At 28.1% G+C, this 24812-nt stretch overlaps 1 protein-coding gene across 1 annotated transcript in view; it reads right to left on the reverse strand.

The window, feature by feature from the left end:
• LOC101235191 (cytoskeleton-associated protein 5) overlaps window positions 1–24812 on the reverse strand; it is an 84093-nt gene that overhangs the window by 33903 nt on the left and 25378 nt on the right. The window contains exons 18-33 of the mRNA XM_065791662.1: window positions 18444–18557; window positions 14230–14301; window positions 13806–13897; window positions 11991–12048; window positions 11555–11832; window positions 10766–10841; window positions 10311–10523; window positions 9358–9486; window positions 9015–9209; window positions 8680–8937; window positions 8040–8165; window positions 7814–7963; window positions 7326–7529; window positions 6902–7037; window positions 6612–6802; window positions 417–619 (exon numbers count right to left, since the gene is read on the reverse strand). Coding sequence (XP_065647734.1) covers window positions 417–619; window positions 6612–6802; window positions 6902–7037; window positions 7326–7529; window positions 7814–7963; window positions 8040–8165; window positions 8680–8937; window positions 9015–9209; window positions 9358–9486; window positions 10311–10523; window positions 10766–10841; window positions 11555–11832; window positions 11991–12048; window positions 13806–13897; window positions 14230–14301; window positions 18444–18557 — 2495 coding nt within the window. The remainder of the gene's footprint in view (window positions 1–416; window positions 620–6611; window positions 6803–6901; window positions 7038–7325; window positions 7530–7813; window positions 7964–8039; window positions 8166–8679; window positions 8938–9014; window positions 9210–9357; window positions 9487–10310; window positions 10524–10765; window positions 10842–11554; window positions 11833–11990; window positions 12049–13805; window positions 13898–14229; window positions 14302–18443; window positions 18558–24812) is intronic.

The following is a 24812-nucleotide window of genomic DNA, read 5'->3' on the forward strand; positions in this document are numbered from 1 at the left end:
ACATGAGTTATCAAAATCAGAGATGAACAAATTAGTTTACTAGTGTTTCATGAGTATATAATTTTTTTCTTTCAGCTGATTATTTTAGTTTACTTTTTCAATTTATGACTTACATACAATTTATTTTCTGTCAATAAATCAAAACAATTAACTGTAAGCTTTAAAAGTAAATAAGCTTCAAAATTTTTCCAAAATTTGAAATAAATATGAAGTGGTGCCCTGGAAACCAATATGTGATTTGATGTAGAATGACCAAAAATTATTTCTGTTTCTCTTATTTTCTTTATTACATTTTACTATACATTCCTTTTGGTTTTAATGAATTTCCTAACTTTTAATGATTTAAAAAAGACAACTTTATTAGGGTAAAATGAAACAATCTTTTAACTGATTAAAAATTCAAAGAAGTTACTTACTTGGCTTTGATAGTAGGATTAGGCTTATTTAATTCCAAATCTTGTTTTACTTGGACTCCTGCTTCATTGGAATCTATGGTATCTTCAGTGGATTTTGAAGGCTGTCTAGGTTTTACATTAGCTAATTGTTTAGGAGGTGGCTCTTTTTTATTACCTGTTCTTTTGATTCGCTCCTCTAGATATCCCATTTCCTTATCAGCAAGCTAAATAAAAATAGTAAACTTAATATGTTTAATTTCTAAACAACTTAATTCCATTTCATAAACATTCATAAAACTATTAGAAACTCTTAAAACATATGATGTCACTAAAGATGAAGTTTGACCGAAATTAGAAAGAAAAAAAAAATCTTTACACATGATCACATCAATAACTATATAATTATAATAAAAAAAGAACTATATTTATTAAATAATAGCAATCTGCAAAGGAAAATAAAATTAAAATCAGCATTTCCAGATTATTATTTTTTACTGGAAATTAGATAAAAATCAATTTTTTTGTAAAAGGTTATATGTATTCTCTTTTATTATTAACTATATCCTTTATTTTTCAATTAATATTATGAATAAATTTTATGTAATATGCAGTAGTGGTGTAGTGGGTAGTACCGCACTCAATTTGTTTCTCCGCACAGCAACCTTCGTGTTTCAGAGTTACAGAGTTGAGAGAGGGTTGTTTGAAATAATATATATATATATATATATATATATATAAATATATATATATATATATATATATATATATATATATATATATATATATATATACAGAGAGAGAGAGAGAGAGAGAGAGAGAGAGAGAGAGAGAGAGAGAGAGAGAGAGAGAGAGAAAGAGACCTATTAATTTTTTTTAATCTATTAATAAGTTGTTTTGAAAATCAGGACATTTAGGGTACAAGAACTATCAATTATTTATACTCCTTTTGTAAAATTTTGAATCCAAGATTCTAGAACTTTGGTTTAAAAAATATTAGGTTTAAGACTTTAAATTTTTTGTATTATTATTTAATACAAATTTAGAACATAAGTCTCTCATTATTTTTGGATCTCCTGGACACCAGGGTGCTTATTCACAACTTTAGCGTAACTCTTGTGTAGCTGAGCAAAAGTTACGAAAAACTTAAGCAAATTATTTTTTGCGTAAATATTTGGTATTGGCAACTTTTTTCACAGCATTTGCGTAAGTTAAGGTTGCGCATGAGTTACGCAAAACTTTGGCAAAAACTTATGCAAAATTTGAGGCAAATATTTTATAACAACTTGTATAAAGGAAGTAGTATTACTAATTCTTTTTTTATTAAGACATACAGGGCAAAGTGACCGAATATTAAATGGATCTTTTTTTAAAGGCAGGGCTTACATTTACTTGGACTTTAATTATTATTTTTTTGTTGTTGCTTTATTTAAAAATATAGCAAAAGCATATAGGGACTATTCAAATGATACGTGACATTCTTAGATAGGGAAGGAAGAAAGAAGGAAGAAATTATTAAAATTTAAATTCTAATCACAGCGGAATAGTAAACTTTTAGCAAAAAATTACAAACTCAAAGATATATTTGTTTAAAAATAATGTCACGCCACAAAGAGGGCGGAGAGGGTTTGTTTAAAATGTCACATATACCAAGGAGGAGGAGGGGGGTAGAGTTTAAAAACAGCAAAAAAAAGTCTTGTATTATTTTAATAGCCCCATATAGCATATATGTGAAATTATTTTTAAAAGTAATAGCATATATAGCATAAACATTCTTTCAATCTATTTTGAGTATCTATTAGCAAAATAATTAAAATAATCGATAATCAAAAATTGGAATAAAAATTGTACAAAAAAGAGTCGGTTGGTTTTTTAAAATAAAATATTAATTATTAACAAAATGCTACATATTTATTATTTTAAATATAAACATTACAAGCAATCAATAAGAACTAATTGGAGCATATTTACTCAAATCCAAATGGGTAATATAAATTGTATTATCCTGGGCTTATATAAGATAATTATTCAGCTTCCTGTATGATGCCATCAGTGAGTGCCCATTGGTTTTATTTAATCATTCAAATAATTTTATACTACAGTTATTTTAATACTATAATTTTTGAATTGTTTATTATAATTATTTGAATAGTTAAAAAATCAATTATTTTTAGCCTCTGCTTTTTTCTTATTCTTTCTTAGCAGTGATGAACCTTGAGTTTTTTTTGGGATACTCTTTTGATGTGGCCAGTTATAAAACCCTAATCCTGCCGCAAACATCACTAAACATATTTAAACATTACTGGCTAAATATACTAGCTAAAATATACAGAAAACTAGCATTTGAAAGAACTTTTTCTTTCTATTTTTAATATAAAAAGAAAAACAAAAACAAGAAAATAATATTTTAAGGCATTTTTTTTGGCACCCATACCTATCCTATGGTATTAAAAAAGGTCTGGGTTTACCCCTGCTCAGATCATCCGCAACTTGTCTTGCATAGCTTCAGGAAGTTAAAACAAAATACTTTAGTTTAACATAAAATTTTACATTCATAAAAGAACGGAGGTGCTAAACTAAAGCATTTTGTTTTAACTTCTTGTTTTAACATTCTCACTTCTTATACCCTAGGGTATAAGAAAACATCATGATAATTGTCAAATTTTCTTTTCAGTGGTCTTATTTTATCAAATAATTGACTTGAATCAACAACACTTTTATTTACTATAGGGAATGACAGTTTCATTAAATAAAGAAATTGCTTCAATAAATTCAAAAAATACAACTCATTGCATTCTAGTTTATTTGAAACTATTTATAAAGAAAATTCAAATTGTCAGAAATATAAGGAACATTTTGAAAACATAAACATATCAGAAATATAAGGAACATTTTAAAAACCTAAACACTAATAAAACAGAAATATAAGGAACATTTTGAAAACATAAAAAGTTCAACAACTTTTCCATAACATACTATGAAAAATACATTATTGCTGTGTGACTATCTAGTTGATATAATTCTACATTCGTAGCTTTGATGCCTACAATTTCAGTTGTATTAACATAATTAATATAAGTTGAGTTTGAATTAAAATCTACTTGTTTTTTATTAGTTTTGTTTCAGTGATATTTTAGATTGAGAATTTATAGTACCATTTTTGCACAAATAAAAACATGATTCTTATATTTGATAGACAGATGCAGTATAGAAAAGTTTGACTCATTGACAGTGCAAGTATTGATTAAATCACAACAACAAGTGTTGTAGTAGGTTTTCAAAACACCAAATGCAGTACAATCTAATAGCTACAACCAGTGTGAACAATCTGCTGTCATATCAAGAATTGTAATACTATTTTCAACAGCAACAGATAATAATTCTACTGAGTTGGGAAAAGCACTATCAAACCATTTGGACTAACTGGTGTATCAAGGAATTTTTTATGGAATTCCTGCTTTTTGCAATAAAAAACAACAACAATGAGATTTTATAAAGAAATACAAAATAAAAGATCTACCAAAACAATTTAAATACATATTTTTGTATAGTATAGTATAATATATACTATACAAAAATATATATTTATAATATTTTGTATAGTATAATATATACTATACAAAAATATATATTTTTGTATGGTATAGTATAGATAGCATAGTATAGATAGAACCACAAATTAATATAGTATGGATACATCATATAGTTTTGAAGTATGGCAATAACTAGTTATTAAGTTAACTTATTTAATAAGTTATTGGCATACTACAAAATTATTTATAAACTTTGGCATATATATAATTCTGACATATATAAAATTCGCCGAATGGTCACACACGAGCAGTGAACGCCTGAGGGAACAATATGAAGTACATTAAAATAAAGGAGAATTATTTTTCAAACAAAGCATATTTTGACAGTTGTCAAGACAAAAATAAAGATTAATAGAGGAATATTTAAAATAAGACAGACAATGCACCTAAACAGTACTAACAATAATAATAAAAAATAAATTGTTATATAAATACTAATATGAACTAAGATAAACAAAAAATATATCACCGAACAAAAAATAAATAAAACAAAAAATACATTAAAAAATAAAAAGTATGCATACAACAATGAAAGGCCTCAGAATGGAAAAAAAAACATTAATGCCAATGTGTAAACATAATTTGTGTAGTGATTAAGTAATAAACATCTCCTCAGAGTCGCGTCTATTATTACTGGCGTTTCGATGAGGATCAGCACTTATAACTAGTTTATCCCGTCAGACAAACGTCATCGTCACTTATGCTTTACCCCGCGACTTACGCCTATTCCATACTGCAGTAAAAAAGGATTCACTACAAATAGCCAAAACCCAACCATACCCAAATTTGTAGAGCACTAATATTTTTTTGATGATATGAAAAGTGTTAATCTACTGCACAATATAAGTAAAAATAATTAAATAAATCACTTACAATACCAACGGTAGAAAAAACTACGCACAATAAATTAAAATTCAAATACATATATAATGTCATATAAATATAACATTAAGTTAACTTAACTTATTTAATAAGTTATTGGCATACTACAAAATTATATGATTTATCTATACTATGGTCGCGCTCCTTGTTTTAGCTACGGTATGAGAGAGTGAACCATCCATTATATAGATTGTATATATATTTTTTTAATTTTAAATTTAAGGTGAAAACAAGTTTTATAAAACAAGTTTATGTAGTACCTCTATATTTTTGGTAAATATATTGCTGTTGTTGTTGTTGTTTAAAAAAAAATTTAGTATAGCAGTACAAAATTAATATAAAATTATACTTTATTGGCAATAGCAAACAAATTCTGAAATCTTTTACAATAATAAAAACACGATTTTTTAATTTTATTAAATGATTTAAAGTTATGTCAAACTCAAGTGAGATTTACCTTTTCTTGCATAAAGTTTACTGAGGACTTTTTAGGAAAATTTTGTGAATACCATTTTTTACACTTTTTGCATAAGTAATAAATTACATAAAAACTTAAGAATTTTGTAAGTTTTTGGTTACACAAGGTTTGTGAATATGACTTTGCATAACTTTAAACTTAAGCAAAACTTACGCAAACTTAATGCAAATTTTGGACTTATGAAAGTGTTGTGAATATGCACCAAAAGACCTGAAATATTCATGTCACTTTTTGACTTTTGAAACCAGAATCTGTTTTTTATTATAATACAGAGACTTAACATGTCTAAATTTGATAAACATATCAATCACAAATATACCGAATATTCAAGTGTACTTTAGGATCTATTTTTTATGCTGAAAAAATATCTTCAGTTCTATATATTTTTAATGATATCTAGGTACTATAAACATATAATGAAAATAATTTCTACATTGGAATAAGAGTTAACAATGCCAAATGCTAACCCTTATTCCAAATAATATTAAATGCTACCCTTTATTGTATAGGCTGATATATATATATATATATATATATATATATATATATATATATATATATATATATATATACATATATATATATATATATATATATATATATATATTAACATATATATATATATTAATATATATATATTAATATATATATATATATATATATATATATATATATATATATATATTAATATATATATATATTAATATATATATATATATATTAATATATATATATATATATATATATATATATATATATATATATATATATAATATTCTGCTCTTTTAAAGACATTGAGCACTCTATATTTTGTAGAATACAATTAAAATTATTTTTGTATATATATATATATATATAAATATATATATAGTGTATTCTACAAATAGAGTGAAAAGAATAGAGCAATAATAAATTAGTAAAAACAATTTCATTAGGAAGCTTCCTAATGAACCTGCTAAAGATGAAACAGACTGTAGGATATATTTAGATGTGTTTCTACTAACATATATATATATATATATATATATATATATATATATATATATATATATATATATATATATATATATAAATATATATATATATATATATATATATATATATATATATATATATATATATATATATATATATATATATATATTTATATATATATATAATTATATCTTGGTATAGAAAACTCAATACCAAAGTAGAGCAAAATTAAGTAAAAACTAAGTTTAAAAAATTCAATTTTTTTAAACAGAAATCAGATTTTTAACATACCTTTCCTATAAGTTTATAAACTTGATCTCCCACAATGTTATAAGCTTCTACAATACAATTAAGTGCAGCAGATCGAACACCATTGTCCCTATCAGCTATTTGAACAGCAATATCTTTAAGAACTTTTGGATTTGGTTGACAAACATCTATTCCAAATTTACTGATCAGAAATCCTAATTCTTCACAACATTCTAAAAAAAAGCAAAATTATCAAGATAATCAAATAAGTTAAATATAATAGATATAAAAAACATTATAATAGTCAAAATTTTGATAATTAAACTCCTGACCCATTCTTGACTTGGAGTTTTTTGACTCAAGACCTTGCATTAGATAAATAAACATCTGACTTGCGGGATATATGTTTGTAACCAGCCTACAAAGATCGTGTACAGATTTTCGAACATTGTCTTTTGGATCACCAATCTATTAGGAAATTCAAACAATTCAAAATATATCATTAGATATTAAAAAAAAAATTATAATAATAAAAATTTATTAAAAACATTTTGATTTAAATTTTTTGAAAACATTCAATAACTAGGAAAAAAAAAAAACTAAAAATAACAAAGGTTAATACTTAAACAAATAGTTCAATGAAAAGTTTTTGTTTAAATTTATATATTATAATAAAATAAACTTATAAATTTTTCAAATAAAATTGTTAAACTAAAACTCATTTTTCCAACTAAATATGGAATAAATAAGACTCACTTTTCCAACTAAATATGGAATAAATGCAGATGCCTCAAAGTTGTTTAACTTTTGCTTGTTGCTATCCAAGAAGTTAAATAACACAGTTAAAAATTCTAATGCTTTTAGCAAAACAGAAGTGTTAGTATCAAAAAATCTTAGAGAAACCCATTTTAGAATTAAATCCAAGGACTCCAGCATTGCTTCAGAACACTCAGTAACACACTAAAATACATAATAAATAAATAATAATGAAAGCTTTGAATAATATATAATAGAAAAATTGTATAAATTTGTGATTTCTGTAAAAAATATTAAATTTTAAAAAATTACAATAGTAAAAAATAACTGTTAGACTAAAAAAAATTTACACAAAACTAAGGCTTATATGATTCCACAAAAAGATATGGTCTAATAAAAATTCGTATTTGTACTAAACATATTCAACATATATTCAATTTGAAGTGAACTTATAAATTAAACAAAACATATAAATGAAGTGAACTTACTGAAGTGAGTATAGAAAGTGCTTCAAGATGAAATTTAAAATCTTTATGAAAAAGTTTTGCGTGCATAGATGCACTGAAGCAAGGTAGCATTTGTTCTTTTAATTGATCAAGAAACTCATCACGTGGTACAGTAAAATTCCATTTTAAAACCTAAACAAAAATATCGATCTTTCAAAAAATTAAAACAATTTAGAAAACATTTAATAATATTTAATAACATCATTACTTTAAGAGCTTTTTCATCTTTGATACGTTGAGCTTTGCCAATTTTTAATATTATTGGTGGTCCATCGTCTTCTACAAAATCCTTCTTACGTCCACTAACACCACCACTAGGTTTTGAAGGTGCACTCTTAAATACAATATTTATACATACACATATACATACATACATATATGTATCTGTGTGTTGTGTGTGTGTGCGTGTATATATATATATATACATATATATAAAAAAATACATACATATATATATATATATATTATTTATACTACTTAATAGAGCATTATACATACATACATATATATATATATATATATATATATATATATATATATATATATATATATATATATATATATATATATATATATATATATATATATAAACTTATAAACAAAGAAAATACAACTTTTTATGGTACTAATAGTTTCATGCCTTAAGCCAATCATCAGCCATGTAATACAAATTAAGAATCAAAAAAACCGTTAAAATATAAAGTTTATAAATATAATGTTTTCTATTTATATGTTTTATTTATATTATTGATTACTTAACCTGTGAATAAATTTGGTATTTAATTTTGTCATATATTTTGTAATTTATATATATTTTTAATGATATATAACAAAGAAAAATGAAAAACCTTTTTTGGATCTGCTTTGACAGGTTTTTCCTCTTTAGTTTTTTTTGGAACTTCTTTAGATGATTTTACAGATGCTAAATCAAGATCTGACTTATCAGAAGAAACTTTAGAAGGGGCAGCAGATGACTTAATTGGCTGTGGTGCGCTTACAGCTTGTTTATTTCCAGAATCAAGAACCTTTTTACCAGGTGCAGCTATTGGAACACAAGTTTCGCGAGCTTTATCAATAATTGCTTGAACTACAGTTTTTGATGCAGCCTTAAATTCAAATTTAAAGATAATTAAATGTTTTCCTAATGCAAATAAAAATAAATCAACCAGCAAGATTAAAATACATCAAGCTTAGCTGTGGCTTTGCACATTGCATCAAATCCAACATGAGCCATGAAAAGAGGAACAACAGCTTGAGCTGCTTTTCGAACATCTGGATTTCTATCCTCAAGACAGACATACAAAGGAAATATGCTATCTTTAAATTCTGCAGGTAACTTTTTTTCATTAGGTAACTTTTTTTCAAGCCAACTAAGAAGCTAAAATATTAATTTAAATATATACTAAATTAAACAATTATCAATAATTATATTGAATGTTTTTAATACTTCTAAAAATATTTTCAGCTATATTATAAAAAATTATAAACATTAAAACAAGAGTAAAATTAATCTAATGAATGCTTACTGTAGCTCTTAAGTTTGGATTTTGCACTTGAAGTGCTGTGGAAAGTATTTCACCATCTAAAAATGGTAAAAATCCAATTTTACTGTGCCATGCATCAAGAGCTTCTTCAGCAAGATTACGTAAAGCTGGCTAAAAATAATGTTATAAACAATGTTATAAATATATCGAAGAATCTTTTTTTTAAGGACTCAGATTTCATGCAACTTATATAATCATTGTTTACTTTGCCTATAAAATTGTATTCATAATAACTATTTTGGAAAAAATAGATATTTAGTGAAAAGATATAAAGATTTTTTTATAATTTTATAATCCTTTTATTGTTTAATATATTGATAAGAAAAGTTATTGCTTAATGATTGATAAGTTTATTGTTTAATATATTGATATGAAAAGTTATTGCTTAATGATTGATAAGTTTATTGTTTAATATATTGATAAGAAAAGTTATTGCTTAATGATTGATAAGTTTATTGTTTAATATATTGATATGAAAAGTTATTGCTTAATGATTGATAAGTTTGTTTAATATATTGATAAAAAAAGTTATTGCTTAATGATTGATAAGTTTATTGTTTAATATATTGATATGAAAAGTTATTGCCTAATGATTGATAAGTTTGATGAAGAAAAGTTATTGCTTAATGATTGATAAGTTTATTGTTTAATATATTGGTAAGTTAAGAAAAACAGTATATAGCTCAAGTGCAAGAGATCAAAGTCAACTTCTACAAAGTATCTTCCTTGCAAGGAAAATATTAAAAAATCAAATTAAGGGTAAAATACTTATTTTGTAAAATTTTCCATAAAAGGCAATAAAGATTTTTTTAAGAAAAGATAATAAAATTACACTTTTTTTAAAAAAGAATTAAAAAAATAATCCTCAACAATTAAATTCATAATTACAGAAAACTTTCAAAATAAAAAAAAAGGGAAAAAATTTTTATTTTTACCTTAGCATCAGTGAATGTTCCTATAAGTGCTGGTAGGATTATTGCTTTGTGCCTAATCATTCCACTACCTCCAGATTCTGCAAGTTGTTTACAGATACTAATTGTTAGCTGAACTAGTACTTTGTTGTTATCAGCAAGACGTGCTTTAATCGAAGTTGGAAGTTCATTAATATCAGGAGTAATAAATTTTGCTTCATTTATAAACCCTTGAACCTTAAAGAAAAACATCATAATAGTAATAATATATTCTGCTGATTCTGGTTTTTAAAATGCAGAGCTTAATCCCCAAATGTTTTTAGACAGGAGAAAAGTTTAAAAAAGTTTTCTTTTGGTGTAATTTCTTTTATTCTTGGATACTACCTGTCCAAACTCTCAATTAATGGATGTACTATGTGCTAAAGCTTTGGCAGATGCAAACATTTATTTGTTTGTTTTCACAGCCATAAAAATAATACCTCTTCTAATCCTTCTTTTCGAATTTTCCAATTTTTGTCACTAATCTTTGCCAAAACTTCATCAGTTATTTTACCACTAAAGATTAAAGTATAAATATTTTAATTAAAAAAATGTTCAATTTTAAATATAAACATATAAAAAAACATACACACATGTATAAATACATATATGTATGTATGAATGTATGTATGTATGCATGTATGCATGTATGTTTGTATGTATGTATGTATGTATGTATGTATGTATGTATGTATGTATGTATGTATGTATGTATGTATGTATGTATGTATGTATGTATGTATGTATATGTATGTATGTATGTATATATGTATGAATGTATATAAGTATGCATGCATGCATGCATGCATGAATGTATGTATGTATGTATTTATGTATGCAGTAGTGGTGTAGTGGTAAAGCGCTCGCTTCATAAGCGAGAGGTTCCGAGTTCGATCCCCACCACGTCCCTGGTAGTACCGCGCTCAACTTGTTTCTCCGCGCAGCGGCCTTGTTTGTCAAGGTTCGTGTTTCGGAGCTATAGAGTTGAGAGAGGGTTATAACCACTAATAAGTAGCCTCCTCATCTGTAGTGGCCTTCTCGGCCTTGAGGAGGTGAATAACAAAAAAAAAAAAAAAATGTATGTATGTATGTATGGTGGATGGATGGATGTATCTTAAACTTATTCCGACTAAGCTTATTCTGACTTTAATTTATTCTGACTTATTTTGAACTTATAAATCTTTACATTTATTCTGAACTTTATAGCAGACTAAATAAAAAATTTTAACCTTATATTTACTCGCTCAACCATATCTTCTAAATTTACAACTGCAGCACCAGGTTCTTCATTTTGTTGTTGGTTATCTTCGCTAACCTCTTTATCTTCCTCTTCATCATCAATAAATTTGCGTATAGGTATTGGAGGTTTTAGATCTTTATTTTTGGAAAACTCTTCATCGATTTGCTGCAGCAACGCTGCTTTCTCATCTTCAAAAAATACTCGTATATTAGCCCCAACATAAAGATGCAGTGTTGCTAGAAATTCAATGGCGGCTTTTCGAACTGCCTAAACGAAAAAATTTTATTAAATGAAATCCCTGTGCCAACCCAAAAAGAAATCTAGTGCTAAAATGTGTAGGAAGTCAAAATTATTAGAGAAATAGTTTTAACATTTTGCTCACATAACTTGCAACATTAAAAATACTATTGAAATATAATACATACTGGATTAGTGTTAGCCAATGATGTTTTAATGAATGCAATATGGGGTTTTAAATCAATTCTAAATGTAAGTGTTAGTATATATACATTTAAATATATACTTATGTATACAATATAATATATATATATATATATATATATATATATATATATATATATATATATATATATATATATAAATAATGTATAAACAATTTTAAAATCTATTCTACAAAATAGAGAGCTCAATGTTCTTAAATGAACAGAGGAATAATAAATTATTTTTGGATTTCTGACGAGTCTTTATTGATGAGACACGATATTAAATGGAAAATTTTTGATAAGGGATTTTCTACCATATATATATTTATATATATATATATATATATATATATATATATATATATATATATATATATATATATATATATATATATATATATATATATATATATATTGGGCCTATTCTAAGAAAAAAATTTGGGCAGCGATATCCCTCATTCCGGCGAACTTTAGCGTAAAATCGGCGTTTGTTCACGAAAACAACAATATTTGCCATAAAAAGGTTTAAAAAACATAAAAAAAAAAGGTCCTCAAATTTTAATTTAGGTGGCGTCTAAATCGCCGCCTTGATACATTCAACGCTGTCGAAAATGATCAAGAACAGCCCCTGATATATATATATACATTTGATAAAATATTCATTTATAGATAAAACTTGTCTGAACAGTAAAATTTCTTCTTTAACAGTAAAGTGCCTTCTTTCAATTAAAAAAGCACTGATATAAAATATTACCATTTTTAAATCACTTTCTTTAATGTAGAACACGCTTTTGAGTTGCACTCAAAATTAATCATAATTAATAGACATGACTATCATAATTAATGGACATGACCTAAAACTTATTTATATGTTTGTTTTTTCATTTGAATGAATTAAGCTTTAAAATTAATATTGCTTTATTCTGTTAGTTATTTGGAAGACATATGAAATAAAAACAATATGTAATCTTAAATTTTCATGAAGTTATTGCACTTATTACATTGTACAAAATGGCTGAAATTCAAGCTACTGAAGTAAAACTCTAGAGGGTAACAAAAAAAAAAAAAGATATACAAAAAGTGTTCATAATTTTATTCTGTGTTATAAAAATTAAATTGTTAAGAAAAATAAGAAGAATAATAGGAAAAAAAGTAATTTAAATCAAAAAGTGTTATTTGGCTGTAAAATTATTAGCTATTTTAGTGTTAACAACTTACATTTTTTTTTTCTAAAATTTTAACTACAGGCCCTCAAACATTCTTTAATATAAAAAATTATTTGAAATGATAGTTCTGTTATTTTGGCATGTTTATAAATATTATAAAAATTATTTATGTTTAAATTTTTTTCATTTTTTAGGCATAGACATAAACATTTAAAATATTACAAAATATTTTGTTGAGTATTAAAATGAACGAATTTGTTGTTAATATGAAAACAGCGTGGTAAAAATATACATCAAAAAGGCTATTGTGTTCTTTTAAATGTAAAAATGTTTTAGAACTTAGTAATTCCTTTGATACAATAATTTAAAAAACATTTATTTTTAAAAGTTAAATCATGATTCTTAACCTTTAAGATAAACTTAACCTTTAAGATTTTAATAAGTAAATGTCACAAAACTTAACATGCCAACTTTGATATCAGAAAAAAAATCAAGAAATAATCATTGAAGTGATTAACTAGTTTGCCAAAAGGTGTAAACCTACTGGAGAACACCTACTTATATGTCTATAATTCTAAATAAACTCTAATGGTAATTTTTTTATCATAAAATACATTAATTATACATATACCTAAAACCAAACTCTCTAACAGCTTCACTCATCCAAACTAATGCCTCTGATTGCAGTTTAGGATTTTTAGCTTCCTCAGCAGCTGCAGCTATCTAATCAAATAGTATAGTTAAAACAGACTAATATGAGTTGTTAAATTTTTTTAAATAAGAAACATTTAACAGAAACAACAAATTTTATCTCTGTTAGGTGTATAAAGGGTATGCTTTGTAAATGAGAGATACAAATTTTAAACCCCAATATATCCCTGGTAGTACCACACTCAGCTTTTTTCTCAGCACAGAGATCTTGATTGTAAAGATTTTTGTTTTTCAGTAATAAGGTCAAGTTAAGGTTGTAAAAAAACTCCATCCTTTAATGGGGCAACTTACTTTATGGAGATAAAAAATTCAAAAAATTTAAAATAAACTAATTTAAAAATTACCTTCAAACTAATGTAGTTTAGTGATATATTTTCAGAAAAAATTTTTAACGTTTCGCTTACTTGGGTCTTCAGCTAAAAAAAGTTTGAAAAGTAAATCTTTTGTTCTCATTGTATTTAAATTTAGATTTAATATTTCAACAAGTTTTAAAGCATAAGTTGAGTTTTTGTCTTTTGTCTTGTGACTAAATCATAGTAAACATCACAATATTCCTGTTTCACAGACATAACTTGTTTGCAATACTGTTCACAACTTGTTTGCAATACTGTTCACTATTTGCAATACTGTTTCACAACTTGTTTGCAATACTGTTCACATTATATACAATGTAATTGTAAATAAGTGATGCAAAGCTTTATCAAAAATTAAAGTTTAATTGTAAATATAAAAACTTTTTATGCACAAAAATACATTTCATCAATTAAATCAAATTAAAAGTTTATGTAATCTGAATTTTAATGAAACTTTTAGATCTCAGGAGACACCTCTTTGAATTTTCATTGTTTTTAAAAAGTCATTTAGGTTGGACATATTATTTTTAAAAACTGACATTTTCTGAAAAAATTTTGTAAAGACTATTCGAAACTCTGTTTTAATTGTACTTGGTTGGTTTTGAATAGAAACTGATAAATGGATAAAAAGCTGAGATTCAGATAAATCTATATTTAAATAGAGATACTTAAATACATTTATTTAAAAAGATATTTTATATTAAAACTATTACAAAATACTATTAAACAACTCTATTTTATTTACTTTTTTATACTTTTGATATATAGTTTAATTAATGTTATAAAATTAATACTTCTTCAATATGAATATATTTTTATATGGCTAATCTGATTTTCCATTTGTCAAATTTTATATTTTAAATAAACTGATATTAAATTGCAGGTCATGATAACAAAGTGTAAACTAAAGTTATTTGCTTTCTCATAATGTGGTTAGCTATTTGAACAATCTTTGATTGTTATATTTTCTTTGATTGGCTACTTATACATTCTGTGATTGGTATATCCTTCAAATTATATATACCATTGATGCAGCAAAATATGAATTCTACATATGCCACATGGTTTACAATAAGTACTGTTATTTATGTTTGCTAGCATATATTCAAATGATTACTAACATATATTCATGATTGCTAAAAAAATTTTGAGCAACATTTAGAAATTAATTGTAAATAGTTAAAAACTTTTTGCTCCTTATCTTTTTTCTGTGGTATTTATTAAAAGCCTGGAGTCACTGAATCCCATAAATTACCATGACTCCTGCAATTTAAAAAAAAATAGAGATTTCAGGACTTTGAGATTAGATTTTTGCTTATTTAACACTTTGTTATTGACAATTAGTCAGTTTTAGAGAGCTCAATTATTTGTCTAATTAATTTCAATTAGACAAAAATTACAATAACTTTCATAAATTATTATAATTTTCATTTTTTATTATTTTTTTTTTGTATTGAGTTCAGAAATTGCTGACCTCAAACTGTTAGGGGTCTGCATCAGGTCAGCAAAATTGCTGAATGCCGACCCTAATTCTGAGGGCGTCTGAGGGCGAAGATGTATTTATGTATATAGATATGTATGTATATAAGTATGCATGCATAGTAAATGACCAGGGTCAATATTTGACCGGGGCCAGGGTCGGGTTTGATAATGCAGCCCCGGTCACAAACATTTACACATCCTAGACTTTTTTTTTTCAAAATTTTTGGATTTGCATATACAGTACTGTGAACATGTTTTAGACCACCTGTATAATTAGACATATTTACAATTTTTTCTTATGTAATTTTTTTAAAGCGTACTTAAATCTAAACAAGAAATAAACTGGTTTAAACTGATTCGGGTTCATAATCCTTCCATTTTTTGTTTTTGACAGTGTAAAGTGCAGTCATAAAATGAATTTAGTACAATAATTATGAATTTTGGTACATTTTTAAAAAAATTTTATAAACACAGTTAAATAAATAGTTAAAAATAATTAAACAAAGTTATTACTTTGCACTTTTAGATAAATTAAATGTTTGTTTTCATTTTTAAATATTTAGTTTGCATTTTTAGATTAATTAAATGGGTAAAATATCTTTAATAGAGAGACAAAAAGTTATTTTGCTTCACGAAGGTTATTCGCAGCACCAAATTTCATCCAAAACAGGATATTTGAAGACTGCTGTTACAGAAATCATTAAAAAGTTTAGAGAAACTGGCTCCCTTGAAGATAGAAAGAAAAGTGGTAGACCTCCAAAGCTAAGAAAAAGATGACAATAAATATTTAAAAACCCACTCTTAAAGAAATAGGAAAAAAAGCATCAACCGAGTTGGCAAAGGACACAGCAATGGAAAAATGTCAACTCTTCTTCTATTCAACAACAACTACTCAAATTGGGATTAAGAGGGTGTGTTGCAATTCAAAAACCATTATTACAGCGTGGTTATAAAGAGAAATGACTTAAATATGCAAAATAACACAAAGATTGGACCCAGGAAATGTTTAATTGGGTTCTGTACACTGATGAGTCCAAATTCGAAATTTCTGGAACAAAAAGACGCCAATATGTTCGAAGAAGAATTGGAGAAGCCTATCAGCCCGAGTTTTTAAACCCAACAAACAAACACGGAGGAGGCTCTTTACGAGTTTGGGACTGTTTATCTTCATCTGGAGTAGATGATTTGATCAAAATAGGGGGGCAACTCTATTTTGATCAAATCACCTATTTATATCCTAAGGCACCATGCAGTATCATCTGGAATAAGACTAATAGGTCATAATTTTATTCTGCAGCAGGACAATGACCCAAAACATTGTTCCCGAGTGGAAAAAAATTATTTAAATGAAATGGTAGAGGAAGGAGTTCTAAAATTGAAGACCTGGCCTCCTCAGAGTCCAGAATTTAAAATAATTGAGCATATTTGGGATTACTCTGACAGAAAGAAGGTCGAACATGCTAAAGAATGTTTTGAAGCACTTCAAAGAGAATGGCACAACATACCCCAAGATTTTTTAACTAATTTGTATGAATCTATTCCCCAGCGAATATCGGCTGTGATTATAGCAAAAGGAGGACATAGATATTAAGAGCTTTTTATATAGTTTGACATTAAAAAGTTTGCTATCGTTCCATATTTTGTGTGAAATACATGTGTTTTAATAAGTTTATAATACAGAACTACAAACTTAAATATTAGAGAATTCTCTGGGATTTTTTGAAAAAATATAAGTGGTCTAATATATATTCACAGTACTGAATAAGCATTTATAAACATCATTATGATAAACATGATCATCATCATCATTATCATCATGATTATCATCATGATCATCATCATCATAATCGTCATTATCATTATTATCACCACCATTATCACCATCATCATCATCATCATCATCATCATCATCATCATCATCATCATCATCATCACCATCACCATCACCATCACCATCACCATCACCATCACCATCACCATCACCATCATCATCATCATCACCATCACCATCACCATCACCATCACCATCAACATCATCATCATTATCATAATTATCATCACCATCATCATCAGCAGGCTTTAGCCTTCCTCCTTTATGCTGTTTCTCTAATCATGGTCAATGCTCAAACGAGCTATCATCTCTATTACAATAAACCAAAACTCATTCTTGCTTGGCTTCTTATTCAACAAGTTGCATCCTTTTACTGTATCTGTCTCTATTAATTGAATACTGGCATAAATATATGCCAGAATTTAATAAATAGTAAATGTAAGTATAAAATTATAATATATAAAGAATCATAAATTTATTTCTAGCCCCAGCTATCAACCTATGCTAAATCTTAAAATTTTTTCAGGGCCGGATTTGCAAAAAGTCTTATTTTTAGCCCGAGCCGGGGCCCTGGTCACTTACTGTGCATGCATGCATGCATGCATGTATGTATTTATGTATGTATGTATGTATGTATGTATGTATGTATGTATGTTTGTATGTATGTTTTTATGTGTGTATGCATGTATGTATGTATATATATATATATATATATATATATATATATATATATATATATATATATATATATATATATATATATATATATATATATATATATATATATATATATATATATATTAAAAGTAAAACTAGAAAAATTTATTTAAATACTTCTGATAGATATAATACATTATGATAACTTATATTTAAATAAAATCAAATACAATACCTTTGCATCACCGATTTTTGAAATAAGACCTGCAACTGCATACCAAGCACTTCTACGTGTAAAATCTGACTTTTTTGCAACAATTGCTAGCAACTTGAATTTAACATTCATCACCTAAAAAATATATCATAAACTATACTACTCTATTTAGATCTGTAAAAACATTTGAAACATCAATTAAGCTTCATCCACATAGCCTATCAATTCATAACCAAAACTTTTTCTTTTGCTTTAATATCCTGTTCTTGAATAAAAAATTAAAAGTTAATAAAAGTGTATAAACATTTTTGTTTTTGCAAGCACCAACAAATAAGACAAGACAATTTTAATATTTTTTATATTTTCTTGGACATAACTACTATATAGCTACTACATGACTTGCAACAAAGCTTTTAAATAGACCATTGAATAGGTACTAGCATGAAGGGCTACAAAAGGAATATTTGAATATTGTATGTATTTGAATCTACTACCATCATTTTTTTCAATTTCCTATATTTAAAAAAATAGACAACTTTTAACTTTTAAATATTTTAGGTAAAACTTATGGTTAGCTATCATAAACCATTGAAACAGTTGAAAGAACATATTGAAACAGTTAATACACCAGTTATTGCTTCTTAAAAATTTTAGGCAAAATAAACAAAAACTGACCCAAATATTTTTAGCTATTGAAGATCCTCCCCAAACAAGCAACAAAAATTTAGAAAAATTATTTTGCATTTGTCATTATGCCTTTTATACAAAGCAAATATGAAATAAAGAAAGAAACTGGTGACATGCAGTGTTTGACTGTCTGATTCTTACAGAAGATGCCTCACATCTTTATATTTAAGCCGATATTTTGTATTATGTAACAATAATTTTTTGTATTTGAATTGATGATACATTTTTTTTTTTAATTTACTAATTTACTTGGAGCATGTTTTTAGAGTTTTCAAGGTATAGAGACTTCTTCTATCTTTACATGCAATGGAATGGAATTAGGCATATTGTGATCGCAAATTGCAATTGTTTTTCACACCTTTTTTTTTTTTTTTAAATTGTGTCAAAATTTATTTTTGGTCATTAAAGTTATGTTATTGTTTAAGTTTTTTATTAGGGGTCATAAAGTATGACATACTATACCTGTCTTTTGAACAGAAGTATGATCATATGCTCTCTCTCTCGCAGAGATTTTCATTCAACATAAAGCGCTTTTGAATTCAAATTACTTTAAATCTCTGTGTGGAAGCCAATAATATTTTAAAGTTATATCTAGTTTGATTTACTGAATGGATAAAGTATATTACAGCAAATTAACCTATAAACTAAATCAAAACAACCAGTTAAGTTACTACAGTAATTTACAGTTACTCAACTATTAAATTTACACAACATAATCTGTTACGAAGGCTGTAAAGAAACCAAGCGGAACGCTTGAGTCAAGCAATGCATATAACATTTGGCATAAACGCCAAGAAATGATGTTTATCAAACAACTTGTTTTACGAACTGGGACACATCTAGCGTCCGAGAAATATATAAAATATATATTTTATATATTTCTCGGACTTGGAACTGTAAAATAGAGTTGTTTGGTTTATCACAGGATGCTGATCTTGCATAGTATATTAACACATTAGATAAGCTGAGTCAGCAGCTTGGTATTGATGGTGAAACAAAACTGAATTTGTTTATCAAAGGATTGAAACCCCACCTACAAAATGCCCTTAAGCTTAAACAGCTGGTGGATTATCAGGCTGCAGTAGCTTTTGTGAAGCTGCAAGGTACTATCGGTACTGACTTGACTATGTCACGTCTTGAAGCCAAACTCAATGCACTACTCAACCCCACCTGACAACCAATTGCGGCTGTTACCCACCAAGAAATCCCCAATGCAATTAAATGAATAGAAGAAATACAAGCCGAAGTAAAACCCTTAAGAAGATATAGCAACCGCCCCACCAAAAATGAAAGGTTCCGACCGATTGGGCGTAACCTCCGCACAAGTGACGGCCAAATTATTTGCAAAAGATGTCTTAGAGTTGGACACACTCAAAGATCTTTCTTTGATCAATCTTCTCAACTTCCAGGACAAAACAGTTTTCATCACACAGCCCCGAATCATAATCACTTGGAATCTAACTCTCAAAACTTTTATCAGCCTTGTCGCAATTCCTTTTCGAATAGTCAGCCCCGCAACGAATGAATCTATCCACCAAACAACATCCCAAGAAATAATCCACATTCGGATTACCGAATTCCTCAGCGACACGCCAACACACTCGAATTGGATCCTGATGAGGACCCTGGTTCCGAAATCTGGGGTAAAGTTTTTAATTTGAAATTGCTTATTCTTATAGACACTGGTGCTAAGTGTAGTATTTTGGATGAAACCATCTTTAAAAGTATTAAAAATCAGGTTGATAAACCACTAACTCACCGTGGTACTCTGGAAACAGCTAATGGAGCTCCACTTCATGTCCTTGGAAAGATCTCATGTCCAATCGATATTGGAAGCAATGTATTTAAGCATGAAATGCTAATTGATAAAAACTTAACCCATTCAGTAATTTGAGGATGCGACTTTATGAGCCGATTTAAGGTCAGATTAGACTGTGGAAATCATCTGGTTAAATTCGGAGAAAAATTGAGTGTACCAATGATACGAGAACTAATCAATGATAAATTTAATCATAATAAAATCATGGGCAACGCTCTATGCCACCTTCAAACGCAAAGTAATACGATTGCTAGCCAAATGGCGTCTGTTTTAGAGACTTTGTTAAACACAAGTACACTTTACTACCAACCCAAGAATGATGATTCCAACAAGAAAACTCGACAACAAGAGAACTCGACGCCGATATCTGATACGCATATTAAGCAAGATGAACCTATACCATTCCAGCCACTACCCAACGACCACTGTGAACACCCTAAGGTAATGAACACAATATGTGCCTCGAAGGAAATAAAAGTGATACCAAAGTGTGAAACTATCCTGACCATACCGCACACTCTAGAAACTGATGAAGATTACCGCTTATACCAGGAACTTTTTGAAGAACAAGGGGCCCATGTTTTCCCTACCATAACCAAGGGTACGGCTAACCAAGTGAAGCTACATATTGTAAATTCATCACCAAACTATATAACTATTCGTAAGAATCAAGTAATTGGGGTTGTTCTTTCGTTACCCACTAAAGCCATCGAAGAATACAATGCTAAATTTCCTGCCGAATCAATGGACTTATTGATTCAGCAGGAAATTTAGCTGGACAAGCATATCAAAGAAATATTAAAAAATGATGTCATTGAACCAAGTATCAGTCCCTGGTCCAGCCCGGGATTCATGGTACCAAAGAAAGATGGAACTTTCAGAGTATATATTGATTACCATAAGCTAAATAACTTACAAAGAAGGATACTTATCCACTCCCTCGAATTGATGAAAGTCTTGACATGTTACATGGTACAAAATATTTCTCTTCTTTGGATCTGTTAAGCAGATACTATCAGGTGCAGCTCGATAATGAATCTAAAGAGAAAACCACGTTCATCTCACACAAGGGGTATATCAGTTTAAAGTCCTTCCCTTTGGTTTGTCCAACGCACCTTCAACATTTCTAGGAATGATGAACTATATACTTTGTGATCATCTATACAAAAATTGCATAGATGATCACAAAGTATATAGTTTGTGATCATCTATGCAATTTTGAAAACACACAAAAAACACCTGAAACATATAGAAATGATAATCGGACACCGATTTTAAATGGCAAATCGAACAACATAACAGTTTTGAGCAACTCAAGGAATCCCTTACAGCGTCACCCATTTCAGTTTTTCCAAACTTTAATCAGCCTTTTATTATATACTCAGATGCGAGAGGTGAAATGTTAGGATATATCCTATCACAACCTCAAGGGGACTCCAAAAAAATAATCCTTTACTGTGGACGTAACTTTACAAGCACAGAGATTAAACATTCCATGACTGAAAGAGAAGCATTGGCCGCTATTGCTGCGGTACAGAAATATAGATCTTACCTATATGGGCAATGATTCAAAATTGTAACAGACCATAATTCACTGAAATTGCTAATGCTGATAAAAGATCCAACTGGTTGCCTAGCAAGATGGAGTTTAATGCTACTAAGTTATGATTTTGAAATAGAGTACAGGCCAGGAAAAATGCATGGTAATGCCGACAGGCTATCAAGATGCAGCTACAAACACTGTTACAACAGTGACCATACCAGGTAAACCGAGAAAGTCATAAAAGAGCAACACAACGATCCTTATTACACCCATCTAGTTGCATATCTAGTCAAAGGAGAATTACCTGAAGACTTGCAGGAAACAAAGAAAGTATTAGCAATAAAAGGAAACTATCATTTAGATGAAAATGGATTGTTATTCTACCACAATTTACGAACACCAAAGTATTTCATCCAGTTAGTTGTGACGCAATCCCTAAATCAGACTTAATTACTTGGGCTCATGACGAATCATGTGGAGGTCACTTCAGATTAACCTACAAGAATATTAGACGCAACTACTTTTGGATGGGTATGCACAATGACATTCAAACTTGGGTAAAATCCTGTACGACCTGTGCTCAAAGGAAAAGGAATCCAGTATTCAGCAAAGCACCTCTACTTCCAATTCCTGTTGAAGGTCGATAGGATGTTATTGCAGCCGATTGCTTGGGACCTTTTCCTCCTTCATTAAAAGGAAACCGCTATATAGTTGTTTTTGATTGCTTGTTCACTAAGTATGTTGAAGCTTTTGCAGTTCCCACCATTGTGGCAAAATCAATCGCAGAGTTATTTGTAGACAACATTGTGTTTAAACAGGGAGCACCAAGACATTTTTTGACAGATCGAGGTAGTAATTTTACTAGGAAATTAGTAAAAGAAGTGTGTGGAATATTAAACATAAAAAAATCTTTCAAAACCGCTTATCACCCCCAAACAGATGGCTTTGTGGAACGTATTAATGGAATCCTAGCTCAGGATCTTTCAACGTATGTGGCCTACAACCAGCGAGATTGGGATGTTCATCTTCCCGCTGCTGTATATGCATATAATACTAGTATATCTGCCCTACTAGTATGATACTACTCTGCTACCTAGGAACGATCCCTCTGACAACACTGATTTGCTATAATTGCTACAACAGATTAGCACAAAACCTCACCAAAGAAAACATTCAAAAACCCTAAACCAAAATGAAGTTACACTATGATCAATTAACTCAGGAGTACTCATTTCAGGTTGGACAAAAAGTCTGGATTTACAAGCCAATTATAAAAAAGGGTCTAGTGAGAAAACTCACAAGCCCTTGGCATTGTCCATTCAGGTTTGTCAAGAAAACATCACCTATGAATTTCAAAGTAGAAAATAAGAATAACAAAGAGCTTGCTACTCCAGTTCATGTGCCCTGGTTTAAACAATATTTTGGTTTCAAAGAAAAACTAAATAAAGAGATAATTTTAGACACTGATGTATAAAACAAAGCAATGGAAACAATAAAAGAATTTCCTCTTGAAGGCAATTGTCAAAAATAAGTGACATTTGAAGGCCCAGAAACAAATAAAGTAGACAGCTCTCATGAAAACAAAAATGACGAATCAGCAATATTTAGTATGGAAAAAATTGTTAACAAAAGGAAAAGAAATGGAAAAATCCAATACTTAGTCAATTGGCAAGGGTACCCGCCATTGCAAAATACTTAGGAACCCAAAGAAAATATCTACAATAAACAGATAATACAAAAATATCTAGAGGAAACAAATAAAAATTCATGTCTCCGCAATAACAATGGTCCAAGCAAGACAAAAAGATAAAAGACAACCTAAAGATCGATTGCAACAAAAATCATTTGTCGATGTGAGGAAGATAATTACTCCGACTCTTATATTAAGCATATTTCTCCTACCTATGGTTACAATAGGACTATTCATAGGCAAAGTTTATGATTGTACTAAAGTGCAGCTGATTGGGATTTACCAACTACCCACAATCGCTTCTTGTGTACATAATATGCACACTTTAAATGACACTGTAAAAACGTTCATGGCAGATGTATATGCATACCAACCACAAACAACAACAATAACCTTATATCATTGCTATGCTGAAAAAGTCCTCCTCACATGCCAATCGAACTTCCTCAATCAAAAGTCAAAAGATATTGACTCAAATAAAGTAGAAGTAACACAAGGAGAATGTATCTCACCCATAAACACTAAAATTTCTCCATATGGAGCATTACAACTAACTTGCCCTAACATATGGAGAACTGTGGTTTCGGACCAGCTTAACTACTCTTGGATGCGCACAAAAACAGCGGAATATATACATTTTAATAATAAAAT

This window comes from Hydra vulgaris, chromosome 02 (genome assembly GCF_038396675.1).
Source record: "Hydra vulgaris chromosome 02, alternate assembly HydraT2T_AEP".
Lineage (NCBI taxonomy): Eukaryota > Metazoa > Cnidaria > Hydrozoa > Anthoathecata > Hydridae > Hydra > Hydra vulgaris.